General features: G+C 42.3%; 1 protein-coding gene across 5 annotated transcripts in view; it reads right to left on the reverse strand.

Moving 5' to 3' along the window:
* ANKS1B (ankyrin repeat and sterile alpha motif domain containing 1B) overlaps window positions 1-9,248 on the reverse strand; it is a 1,089,048-nt gene extending 1,079,800 nt beyond the window's left edge. For all 5 annotated transcript variants that reach the window (XM_066262341.1, XM_066262329.1, XM_066262320.1 and 2 more), the window contains exon 1: window positions 8,771-9,248. In XM_066262341.1, the coding sequence (XP_066118438.1) occupies window positions 8,771-8,904 (134 nt within the window). In that variant the 5' untranslated portion in view covers window positions 8,905-9,248. The remainder of the gene's footprint in view (window positions 1-8,770) is intronic.
* Window positions 9,249-12,615: the final 3,367 nt, after the last annotated feature.

Raw genomic sequence — 12,615 nt, forward strand, 5'->3', positions numbered from 1 at the left:
CTAAGTAGCAAAATGAAAAGGCTTTTCCAGCACCGGTGCAATGTTATCCCACTTCTCATGCCTCCAATAAGAAGGAAGAACAAATGACCACCTTCATCCAACTCCCTCCCGCAAATCTGGCAAAATCCACTCCGTCAGCTCTACTACAAGAGTTCCAAAATGCTACTGTTTCAGCCTACAGTTTTGTTTCCTCTTTATTTTTTTATTTTAAACACATTTACCAATCCATCACTCTGCAGTATGAATTAACTGTCAGCTACCACAAGTAGTTTTTGGTGGTGGCGGAAAACTGGAAAGAAACAGACTGAGTCCATGAGGAATAAACCATGAGGGGGGCAGGAAAACTAGAGATGATAACAGCAAACTCTGTGAACTCAATGGTAAAGGAGTTGTTCTTAATCGGCTCCTCACTACATAGCCCATTCCGGCTCTCTCTTCACACAAAAAAATGCTTCCCTGTAGGAGAGGGGCAGTTGGCACAGAAATGAGAGCCAAGGTAAACTTGTAGTGATCAGAATGGAGAAGGGCTTTCTTTCTAGAAAAAGATTTGGGCAGGAAGAGTCAAAGGAAACATGGTGTGGGGACTAAATTATCAAGCAGGCAGAAAGAAATGAGGTTGGCTGTTTATGCTCACATCTATCACTCAAGATTTGGTAGGATTTGACCAAAGAATGGTGACAAGTCTAGGCCGATTGTTTCAGTTCGCTTAACTAGAAGTAATGAACCACTCTAAATAAAGCTGCTCTCACAACACAATGGAACCCAAATCACTCCACAGCCCAGCTGAATCCAAGTTCGATGTTCAGACAGATGCATGAAGACGGCCTATAAAATAAATCCCACAATTTCAATCCTCGCCCAGGTTTAACACAAATGGGAGCGATCACTCGCTGTCCTACGGATGGGAAGGAAGATAACGGGATTCTAAGAAGAGTTCCTGTAGCTGTGTCACACAGGAAAACTCACTGGGTTTGTACCTGGCGTTGTGCCTCCGCCTGCCATATGGTTTACAGGACTGTGCCATCACACACAGAAGAGAGAGCTGGGACACAGGTGAATCATCTGTGTAAATTCCTGATCTTTCCAATAGAAAGTATTCTCTTGTATCAACATATGATGAATAACCAAAATTCATCATATTTTAATTAACTAAAACTCTGCTGCAATATGTTCAAAATGGAAACCAAAGGCAGACTAAAATGCATTAAATGTTAAATACCTTCAGGTTCTGAAGGTTGAAATCGGTCTTTTTTAATCCTTGATCTGAACGATAGCTTCCATTTCTAGTTCAATACTTAGAAAGAATGTTCTAAAACAGGATCCTTGAATTTTCCAAAATTACCTCAAATGCATAATTAAGCAAACTATTTCAGCATGCAGCTGAACTAATCAAATTGTGTTTACTATCACCTGAGAAGTTAAATTGCTCAAGTCAGTAGGCACACTACTGACTTGTGCATAAATGTCAGTGAAGACCTGCTCTACCCTCCATCAATTGTGAGAAACCAATGAGACACATGAGATATTGGGCCACGTAAGAAACGGACAAGATGTGTAGTAGTCACTGGCTGGTTGTCCTAATTCCCTGCTACACATCAGCCCCACCGTTTTGAAGAGGGAGCTGAAAACCCTGCTTAGTAGAGAACGAGGTCAATACCAAATTCCCTGTCCTCTCTCCCTACTCCCTATCACGCAGCTGGCACCGTTCACGCTGGCAGACACAGCTCCCTGAACATAATGGTGCAATCACCCTTTCAAACATCATTACTATCTAAAATAGATAACCCACTTGCAAGTTGACTATTTTTATAGATACAACATTTTCATGCAGTTTAACTGCTCTATTTGTGATTTATTCCATTTAACCAATGCAGTTACCCTGGAAGTGAGTATCTTATATCAGAGTCCCAATAACCACAATTATCCAAATAGTTGTGAAAATTACAATGCTTATGAGTTGCCTTTTACCTCTTTTTACCCATCAACAAAAACTTCATGAACCAAATTCTGAATATGGGAAAAAATGTGTAAACTCTCTGGTTTATGTCTTTGGTGACCAGAAGGTTATTGTTCCTCCACTTACTGATCTAGTTTTCCACATACGGAACTTGAGAATTGAATTCATTGTATTTAACAAGAATTTACTAAATGCACTTTATATGGTGCTCAGCTCTTTGAGGCCTTAAGAAAATCAAGTAAATTTGAGGCATTAACACACTTTTCATTGCTTTATTAAAATACAAATAACTCTTAATTTAGACACACTAAAAATAATTTAATGTACATTTTAAATGGGTATTATTTTTATTTGGATCAAGAGGCAGCTGCAGCAAAGGAAGAGACTTGAAGGGGTTTTACAGCTGTCTCAAAAGATACGTTAAAAAAAACAAAATTTCACATGTATTATGGACGAAGAAAAAGGAGGGAGGCAACTCAGTTTCAGTACTCTGATGAGCTCTGATGAGCTCAGAGTCCTTCAGGACAAAAGGCGGTGGGGGGGGGGGGTAACTGAAAACAAACACTCATAAAAACAATAAAATTGTATATACTTGTCCTGGGGAAATGCTAATGTGCTTTCCAGCTAAGTTTGAAAACAAGAAGGGAGGTGAACAAGTGCACTGCTGTGGCAGCTAATGTAACCTTGAGCTCTGACAGTGACAGGAAAAACTGTGGATGGTTTTAGACCACAAGAGAATTTCCTGTGACATTGAACACTGCCAAGAATCTGCATCTTCCCAATTTCTATTTTCCTTCTATCTTCCCTAGTGAGAATGATTTCCACTACATAAACAAATAATGTTAGGAGATTATTGAAGCTCCAAACAGGCAGAGATTGTGAGAGATGGCTGGTTCAAACGAGTGTAAGTATCCAGACCCAGAAAAATTAGATGCATCCATATTAGGCATCATCAACAGTTCACTACCAAGCTATAATAAAGTAGCCTAATGTGGGTGGAATTTGTAGACTTACTACTAAAGGAGTAGATCAAAGGAATGCCATAAACAGATTATAGCATGAATTTCATGAATTTAGAAAAGTAGTGGGTAAAACACTCCATAATACTCTCACAGGTATACTGGAAAGAAGTAGCTGATAGTTCTATTAAGTGGCTTTAGTGTTAGTAGAAATACCATGCGAAAAGATTGCTACTTTTGAATTTATACTAAGCTGAAGAGAGGTTCTTTAGAGATATATCATGGTGTATCGAATTCCAGTTAGAGAAAACATGCTTATTAAGTCTACAGATAATGCAGAGGAGAGGAGTGAATACGCTGGAAGATAGAATCAAACAAGAGTCACCAAGATCTAGACAGATTATAAATACAGGTGGTCTTTGGGTTACGACAGTCTCAACAGATGACATTTCAAGTTAACAATGCTCACTCCCATAAAAACTTTAAAAAACTGAGACGTGTTTCAGCTTAGACACAAACGTCATACTTACAGACTACGTGGGCAAGCTAGTTTGGTTGCGCACAGTGAAAGAATACACAATATTCTTTTTCTTTGGCTTGTGTTTTTATGTTCTAAATTATGATTTTACAACTGTGTTAGAATAGGTAAGTGACTTAGGCTAGTGTATGTTTCAACTCACACCAAAATTTGGGTTACATCACTGTTGTAGGAACAGAACTATGTCATAACCCAAGGGTCCTCTGTACAGGCTAAAACAAGCAAATATAATAGGAATAATTTAACTTCAAGCAACACTTTTATAAGTACCAGATAGGGGAACCATGGCTCCACAAGTCATCGAAAAAGAAAAATACCTGGAAGTTTTGAGTATCTGCTCATTGTGAACCAATGCCATTGTACAGCTTAGAGAAACTTGACCTGTATTAAGGTAGGTCGCAGATCAATGATAATAATGGGATAATTTCATTGTATCCTGTTTTAAGTAGCTGCTGTTTTATTTTTGTTTGCATAATCTATATTCATTGTAGAATACTGGAAAATATACATAAGCAAGAAGAAAATGATGATCGCCCATGGTTCCACCACTCAAAGATGAATATAATTTACATTTTGGTGTTTATCATTTCAGACTTTTTTTTTTTTTTTGTATTTTTCTGAAGCTGGAAACGGAGAGGCAGTCAGACAGACTCCCGCATGCGCCCGACCGGTATCCACCTGGCACACCCACCAGGGGGGACGCTCTGCCCATCCGGGGCATCACTCTGTTGAGACCAGAGCCACTCTAGCGCCTGGGGCAGAGGCCAAGGAGCCATCCCCAGTGCCCGGGCCATCTTTTGCTCCAATGGAGCCTCAGCTGCGGGAGGGGAAGAGAGAGACAGAGAGGAAGGAGGGGGGAGGGGTGGAGAAGCAGATGGGCGCCTCTCCTGTGTGCCCTGGCTGGGAATCGAACCCGGGACTTCCGCACGCCAGGCCGACACTCTACCACTGAGCCAACCGGCCAGGGCCCATTCCAGACTTCTTAATGCACATTATAAATTGGTATTAGTATGGTATCACACACACTTATTTTTCTTAAAAAAAAAAATAGTATCATACTATGAATGCTATTTTGTGACCTGTTTTTTGTTTTTATTTTTTAATTCAACAGCACATCAAGTCTTGGTATATTCTACACCGATCAAATGACAGCTGGTGCACGGTGTTCCTTTCTGCTCACGCCACTTTAAGAGTCATTGCAAAAGTTGAGAATATACAAAGAAGGAAAAATAGAGCAAAGTATGAAAATCTAAGTTCACTTAACCTGTAATGCCACATGACAAAAGTTGATGGAAATAATGGTAGTTCCATGAAAAAAACCATAAATTAATAAGAAAACAATACAGTTAAATGCATGTATCTGAAGAATTGTCCTGGTAGATAGATGAACTACTTTATATTGGCCAAACTAATACCAATTGCTGGAAATTAAAGGAAGGTGGATTTCAACTCAATAAAAAGAATTTTTAAAAATAATTAAAGCTGTCAAAAATGGAATGGATCCAGTTAGTGGAGCATTTAACAAGGCCAGAGTAACTAACTGGCAAAGGTATGTTAGAGGTAATTTCTCTAGGTGAGACATTGAATTAAAAGGCCTCATTCTATCTGAAGATTGTGATTCCTTTTTTTTTTTTAATCTACTGATTTAGAGAGAGGATAGAGAAAGGTGGGGGCAGGAGCAGGAAGCATCAACGCATAGTAGTTGCTTCTCATATGTGCTCTGACTGAGTAAGCCCAGGGCTTGGAACCGGCGACCTCAGCCTTCCAGGTCGATGTTCTATCCACTGCGAACCACAGGTCAGGTGATTCTGTGACTCTGATAGAAAACTTACTACAGAAATTTACTCCCAGTCCAATATGAAGTAAGTCCATAGCCATTAAGGTCGTAAGAAGTAGAGTCCAAGCCCTGGCTGGTTGGCTCCGTGGTAGAGCATCAGCCTGACATATGGAAGTCCTGGGTTTGATTCCCAGTCAGGGCACACAGGAGAATCGCTCATCTGCTTCTCCACCCCTCCCCCTCTTGCTTCTCTCTCTCTCTCTCTCTCTCTTCTCTTCCCCTCCTGTAGCCAAGGCTCGATTACAGCAAGTTGGCCCCGGATGCCGAGGATGGCTCCATGACCTCTGCCTCAGGCGCTTAAAAAAATGGTTCTGGTTGCAACAGAGCAAGGGCCCCAGATGGGCAGAGCATCACCCCTAGAGGGCTTGACAGGTGGATGCCGGTCTGGGAGCATGCAAGAGTTTCTTTCTGCCTACCCTCCTCTCACTAAAAAAATAATTAAAAAAAAAAGAAGTAGAGTCCAGTGCTTTAGAGATGCATGAGAAATTATAACACTAATGCTGATCACCAATGTGCTAAATGCTTTGCATTCATTGCTTAACACCTCATTTAATACTTGCAACCTGTATGGTAGGTACCATTACTATTCCCATTTTATAGAGGAAGACAGTGAGGCTTTTAAAGATTTTTATATTTATTCAAGGTCATTCCTTTGCTGAAAATTGCAGTATCAGCCATGTATACCTGATTCCCCATAACATAGCCACTGCTCACTTAGTAGGTAATATGTAAGCAAAAGCTTCTTCACAAAAATTCTTAACTAGTGATTCCTCAAAGGGCAGACACGAGACCTTCTTTTTCATTGAAAAAAAATTAAGGATTTTTAAATTAAATTATTCATAGCAAAAAAGAGGTTCAGCTTAGACTATCTCAACCATATACCTTAAACTTTTGAGAATAAAACAGTCAATGAATAAGACATAAGTTGTGGGTAGAACAAATCTGAATCACAAAGGTTCACATCTTTGTCAGTAGAAATTACGTGACCTTGGGCAAGTAAGTTTTTCATCTTCCTATCTCTTTGGTTCTTCATCTTAGAAATGAAGATTGACCATTTAAGGTTCACATAGAACTGAATATGATGTTACATGTAAGCATTTAACACAGGACCTAACAGTTATTATACAACGTAAGTAATAAATGAGGAGGGGAGACCTATTCCACAATGCATTTTAAAATATTTTAAAATTTTGAAGTGTCATCAGATTTGAAGGGGGAAAGACCACATTATATTTTCCATTGTCCATTAATACATTTCTGTTGGCAATCAATCATTTATGAAATAAAGTGACAACTAAACAAACTGTTCCTTCTCTTAGGAATTTCATGCCATGCAAATAATCATCCAAAAAATATGATTTAAACTCTCATTTTCTTCAAAGACACTGCTTTAGTTGTTTATTCAGTGTGAAATAGACAAATGCAAGCTTAAAGGTTATTGGTTTTGATTTTTACAACTTAGTTCCCATGATTCCAATGAACACATGCTTTTTAGTTTGTTTTCTATGTGCATTTTTATAGGGCTACTTCTGCTACCTCTGATAAAACCAGCACAAGAGAAAAACGTCTCATTCAAGAAGTACACTGTGGGTCATGATTTTGATTATTTAATGTTAGTAAACATTAAATAATCGGTATTTTATTCCTAAAATTTGATCTTTTTTTAAATGGCACAACTGAGAAAGAATTTAATTGATATTTGCCTATCATGGATAGGCTTTTAAAAATAATATTTATCTCAATGAAATTATCTGAAGTTGTTCCTGTGCTCAAAGAATTCTTTAATGTTATTCCAAAGGAATTTATTATTTTTAGAAACCTCTTTCAACACATGGGTTTTAGCCATAATCATTTTTATAACTGAAATAATAATGCTGGCAAACATTTCATTTAGCTGCAACTTAAAACTGTAACCAGATAAACTGCTTTTGTATAAGTTACCTATGAATAAGGGTAATTACTAGAGTTTTAGTCTGAAATATGTACATATTGTCTACTTGTGTATGCAAGTAAAAAGTACTTAACAAGGGAGTACACACAAGTGCTTTTAAGACCCACTGGGAAAAAAAACTGCCCTATAAATATTCATTGTTCTGAAGTGAACTGTCATTTCAGTAAAATGTCACTGTCAACAAATATAGATGAATCCCAGCAATTATTTTCCAACTAAATTCATTTCACTGTGATACAAATGTTTTCATTTACCCTATTAGGTAGGACTGGAATTAACTACATCATCTGACCACTACAACATTATGAAAGCTGTGTAAAGAACACAATGTTATCATCCAAAAGTTTGTTATTAAGCACTTGGTAAGAGTAGCACAGAACAGCTTTGTAAAACCATGAAAATCACTTGGGCTTTTAAAAATTTTTTTACAAGTACAGCTGAAATGCCTAAGAGAGTTTTAGGGTGAAGATATGAGTAACGCCTCCCAAAATATCTAGGATAAATGGACAAGCTATGATTTTAGAAACTAAAGAGCTTTCCTTGAATTTTATCTAGTGAATATTCTTCAGGCTTCCTCTCTCTCAATTTTTCATTTGTCCATCAATTTAACTTTTAAGTTAACAGTCTTTGAAATACGCAATTCAATCCTGCTATTTCTAAGGTACTGCTTGCTGAATACAGAGCTTGATATATACAGTGTATGTAATTTTAAAATATTATCTTAGAAAGATTTTCCAAGCAATATTAGTCTCACCTGCAACATCTTCACATTAAAAGGCCTCTACCACATTCCAAATATAGCATCCCAATCCTGCTCTGGCATCCTTTATCCTGAGATATAAAATAACTAAGTTTTCACTCAGCTATGTCCAGGTAACTGAAAGAGCTACTGGGCTGCCTCAAGTTTTACACACACCGTGCACTGATGCCATCTCATCAGAAGGTTCACTTTCTTCGTTTTGTGGGATCATAACCCACAGGAAAGCAAATGCCTTCTGCAAGAGAAGGTAGCAACAACCAAAGGCCCTGGCTTGTGCAGGCTAATTGCATGCACCCAAGAGCTTCTCTGCCAATTTCACTTAAATAGACAAATAATAATAATAAGGCTGGGTTAGAGGCTGCATATATACTGCTCACAAAAATTAGGGGATATTTCAAAATGAATACAAAGTGATAAAATATCCCCTAATTTTTGTGAGCAGTGCATATAATAAACACTGATAGAATGCAGGTGGAACGCCGATTTTCTTCCAGCAACACGAGTAATACATGTCCAAGTTCTGCACCACAGCTCTGGGAAAAGTAGCTACTGACGCATTGGAAGGCTATTTTAAAATCACTCAAAGAATGTAAGGCGTCTATCTGACGGGGAGGCTCAAGCCTCTTTTCCATACACACTGTCAGTTTTCCTGCCTAATTTAAGAATGAATCGCCAGCAGCCAGCAGGTGCAGTTACCAAGAAGAGCAGCACGTACCCATCACAATGCATAAGGAGGTAGGCAACGCCGGAGCAGGTGCCTGTCCTTACCTTAGCAGATTAGACAGGGGCAGGGGTCCGGATCCACCGCCCAGGATCCCTCCTTTCCTGCCAGACAGGAGTTTCTCCACCAGAGCCACATTGCCAGTGCGAGCAGCCTCCAGCAGCTCCTGGTCCTTCCCCATAGTCTCTCACCGACTCCCTCGCAGAGTCCTTTCCCACTCCGGGTCCTTCTCCCCGCCCACTCCCACTCCCCCAATTCCAGGGCCCTCCCCGCCCCACCCGAAAATGCTGCCACCGGGTGCTTCAGGGGAGCGGGCGTTGGACAGTGAGGACTGAGGAGGTCGGAGCCGAGGAGGCGGAGAGCGTCCTTGCTGGAGCCGGAGCGCAGAGCACTGCCACGGCGGCGGCGGCGGCCCTGGCGCCCTCGCGCTCCGGCTCGCTCGGCGGGGCGGTGAGGCGGCCCCGGCAGCCGTGGCCCGAGCCCAGGCAGAACGGTGCGGCCGCGTGCCGAGGGCAGCGGCGGGGGCGCGGGGGCGGGCTGGGCAGGGCGACCCGGCGCCCGGGTCCGCCGGCGGCAGCGGTGAGGCCTGGCGCGCGGGGGGCGTGTGCGCGCGGGCAGGTGCGGCCACGGAGTCGTCCCGGGGTGGGCGGGGGGCGCGGAGGGAGGAGGCCGGGCCGCGGTGGGGGCGGGGCCTCGGCACGAGCTGCTCCCGGTGTTCGTGGGCGGGGACCCTCCCTCCTTCGGTCTCCTTGGAAGAGGTTTAACCGTGTGAGGACTGGAGTTCTGCGAGCCGCCGCCACACCTCGGGTCAGTCACGGCGCTCGAGGAAAATCCTCCATGCCGTGCACGAGGCGGCGGTGGTGCTGGGAAGGGGCCCTTCTGCCCCATCCGCGTACAGGCAACTTGAGCCGCATTTCGCCCTAAGGCTTATCTCCCCTTAGACGACGAGAGCTGCCCTCGGTGAGAATGAAGAGGTTGGTTTTATCCTAATTGCTGTGGCACTGAATAGTTTTTGACTGTTTCAGTTTTTACAGGGCTTTGAGGATCTGTAGACTTGTAAAAAATACCAGGGGGAAAAAGGGCTCTCTTTGAACACAGGGGACAATATAAGTGGACATATATTATATTAGAGACCCACTATAATTTGCATGTAGCATCAGCAATTCACTGTTGATTTTATTAGATTCTCGCCTTGCCTGTGGTGAACATGCGTTTATTTTATTTTGAAACTTTCTATGACACCTTGTGCTTTTCCTTGCCCTTGGAATATGTTGGAATATGCTTTATACATGTACTGGGAGTAAAGGAACATAAGAGGCACTTTCAGCAACTCGGTGAACAGGCTATTATTACACTACAATATATCCGTTTTGGAAATGAGGAAGTAGTTACCCAAAGGGTTAATTAAATTTTTCATTAAGTAGTGACAGCCTCAAAACTAATTCACTACACAGCCGAAGCACTTCCTAATATACCTTCTTGCCTCCAGGAAAAATAAAATGGACCAGGAATAATGATCACAGCCGTTAGATGCGCAGTTACTATGTTCCAGACTCTATGCTAAGTGCTTTGCGTTTGTTATCTCAACCCTCATAACCGTCCAGTGGGATAAGTACCATTTTTATCCCTATTTTACAGATGAGGAAACTGAGTATTCCAAGATCGTGCAGGCAGAAAGTTAGCCAAGGCCCAGATGCAGGACTGCCTGCTATAAGCAGAGATTTTAAATAAATAACTGGGGAAAACATAAAGACATTTAGAGGCAAGTAACAGCACAAGTTGTTTTTTTTACAGAGAGAGAGAGAATCAGAGAGAGGGATAGATAGGGAAAGACAGACAGGAACAGAGAGAGATGAGAAGCATCAATCATTAGTTTTTCGTTGCAACACCTTAGTTGTTCATTGCCCTCTCATATGTGCCTTGACTGCGGACCTTCAGCAGACCGAGTAACCCCTTGCTCGAGCCAGCGACGTTAGCTTCAAGCTGGTGAGCTTTTTGCTCAAACCAGATGAGCCTATGCTCAAGCTGGCAACCTCGGGGTCTTGAACCTGGGTCCTTCGCATCCCAGTTCGACGCTCCATCCACTGCACTACCACCTGGTAAGGCTCACAAGTATATTTTTTAATTTTTTTAGTGGAATTCAGTATTTTGAGATTGCATTTGAAAGGTTCACAGTATTAGGAAAAGTGTGGTTACTCATGAGAGGTTCCCTGAAGGAAGTATATTTTGAGCTAGTGGGGGTTTTTTTTGGGTTTTTTTGTTTGTTTGTTTGTTTGTTTGTTTGTTTTTGTATTTTTCTGAAGCTGGAAACGGCGAGGCAGGCAGACAGACTCCCGCATGCGCCCAACCAGGATCCACCCGGCACGCCCACCAGAGGATGATGCTCTGCCCATCTGGGGCGTCGCTCTGTCGCCACCAGAGCCACTCTAGCGCCTGGGGCAGAGGCCAAGGAGCCATCCCCAGCGCCCAGGCCATCTTTTGTTCCAATGGAGCCTCAGCTGCGGGAGGGGAAGAGAGAGACAGAGAGGAAGGAGAAGGGGAGGGGTGGAGAAGCAGATGGGCGCCTCTCCTGTGTGCCCTGGCCAGGAATCGAACCCGGGACTTCCGCACGCCAGGCCGACGTTGAGCTAGTGTTTTGTTGTTTGTTTGTTTATTCATTGAGAGGAGGGAAGGCAGAGAGACAGACTCCCATATGCACCCCAAATGGAATCCACCCAGTAGCTCACTAGTGGGCCATGTTTTGCCCATCTCAGTTGCTCCATTGCTCAGCAACCAAACTCTTCTTGGCACCTGAGGCGGAGGCCATGGACCCATCCTCAGTGCCTGGGGCCAACTCACTCCAATCCAGCCAGGAGAAGAGAGAGAGAGAGAGAGAGGGAGGAAGGGGCAGGGAGCGGTGAAGAAGCAGATGGTCACTTCTTCTGTGTGCCCTGAGAGGAATTGAAGCCAGGACATTCACATGCCAGGCCAATGTTCTACCACTGAGCCAACCAGCCAGGGCCTAGTGTTGTCTTTTTTTTTTCTTACATTTTAGAATCCATTTTAATGATAAAATGATATTATATGTGATAATAATATGATCCCTGACAAAATGGGATTACTAGACCAGTAAAGAAGCAAGCTATTGAATTTATTTTGAAAATTGCATACAGAAATCCTCCTTCCATCTTCCTAATGTTGCCACTTAAGCACAGTTTTCCCAGAATATACTGTAAGTATTCAGTTGATCAGAGCTAAAAATCACCACCAGTTTTCACAAGCAACATTTAATCATGGCTGAGTTAGATATCAGAAGGCTCCTGAATCATCTTACCAGGATCAACTCCCATTGGGATAACCATTAGTAATGACTTACCTAAGAATCGGTTCCACCATTCTGGGCACTCTAGTGATACACAAAGCCAGTTTTCAACTCCAAACTCTTTGTTCCTATTTACATCATAGCTTTTTGTTGAAAAGGAAAAAGAGTCTTGGTTGCGTGAGTATTAATATGCAAATTAAAAGTGTAGCCTGACCTGTGGTGGCGCAGTGGATAAAGTATCAACCTGGAAATGCTGAGGTGGCCGGTTCGAAACCCTGGGCTTGCCTGGTCAAGGCACATATGGGAGTTGATGCTTCCAGCTCCTCCCCCCTGCCTCTCTCTCCTCTCTCTCTCTCTCTGTCTCTCTCTCTCTGTCTCTCTCCCTCTCTCTCCTCTATAAAATGAATAAATAAAATTTAAAAAAAAAGTGGAAACATTCTGCCCTGGTTGGATAGTTCAGTTGGTATAGAGCAGGGGTCCCCAAACTTTTTACACAGGGGGCCAGTTCACTGTCCCTCAGACCGTTGGAGGGCCGAACTATAAAAAAAACTATGAACAAATCCCTATGCACACTGCACATATCTTATTTTA

Source organism: Saccopteryx bilineata, chromosome 1 (genome assembly GCF_036850765.1).
Source record: "Saccopteryx bilineata isolate mSacBil1 chromosome 1, mSacBil1_pri_phased_curated, whole genome shotgun sequence".
NCBI lineage: Eukaryota > Metazoa > Chordata > Mammalia > Chiroptera > Emballonuridae > Saccopteryx > Saccopteryx bilineata.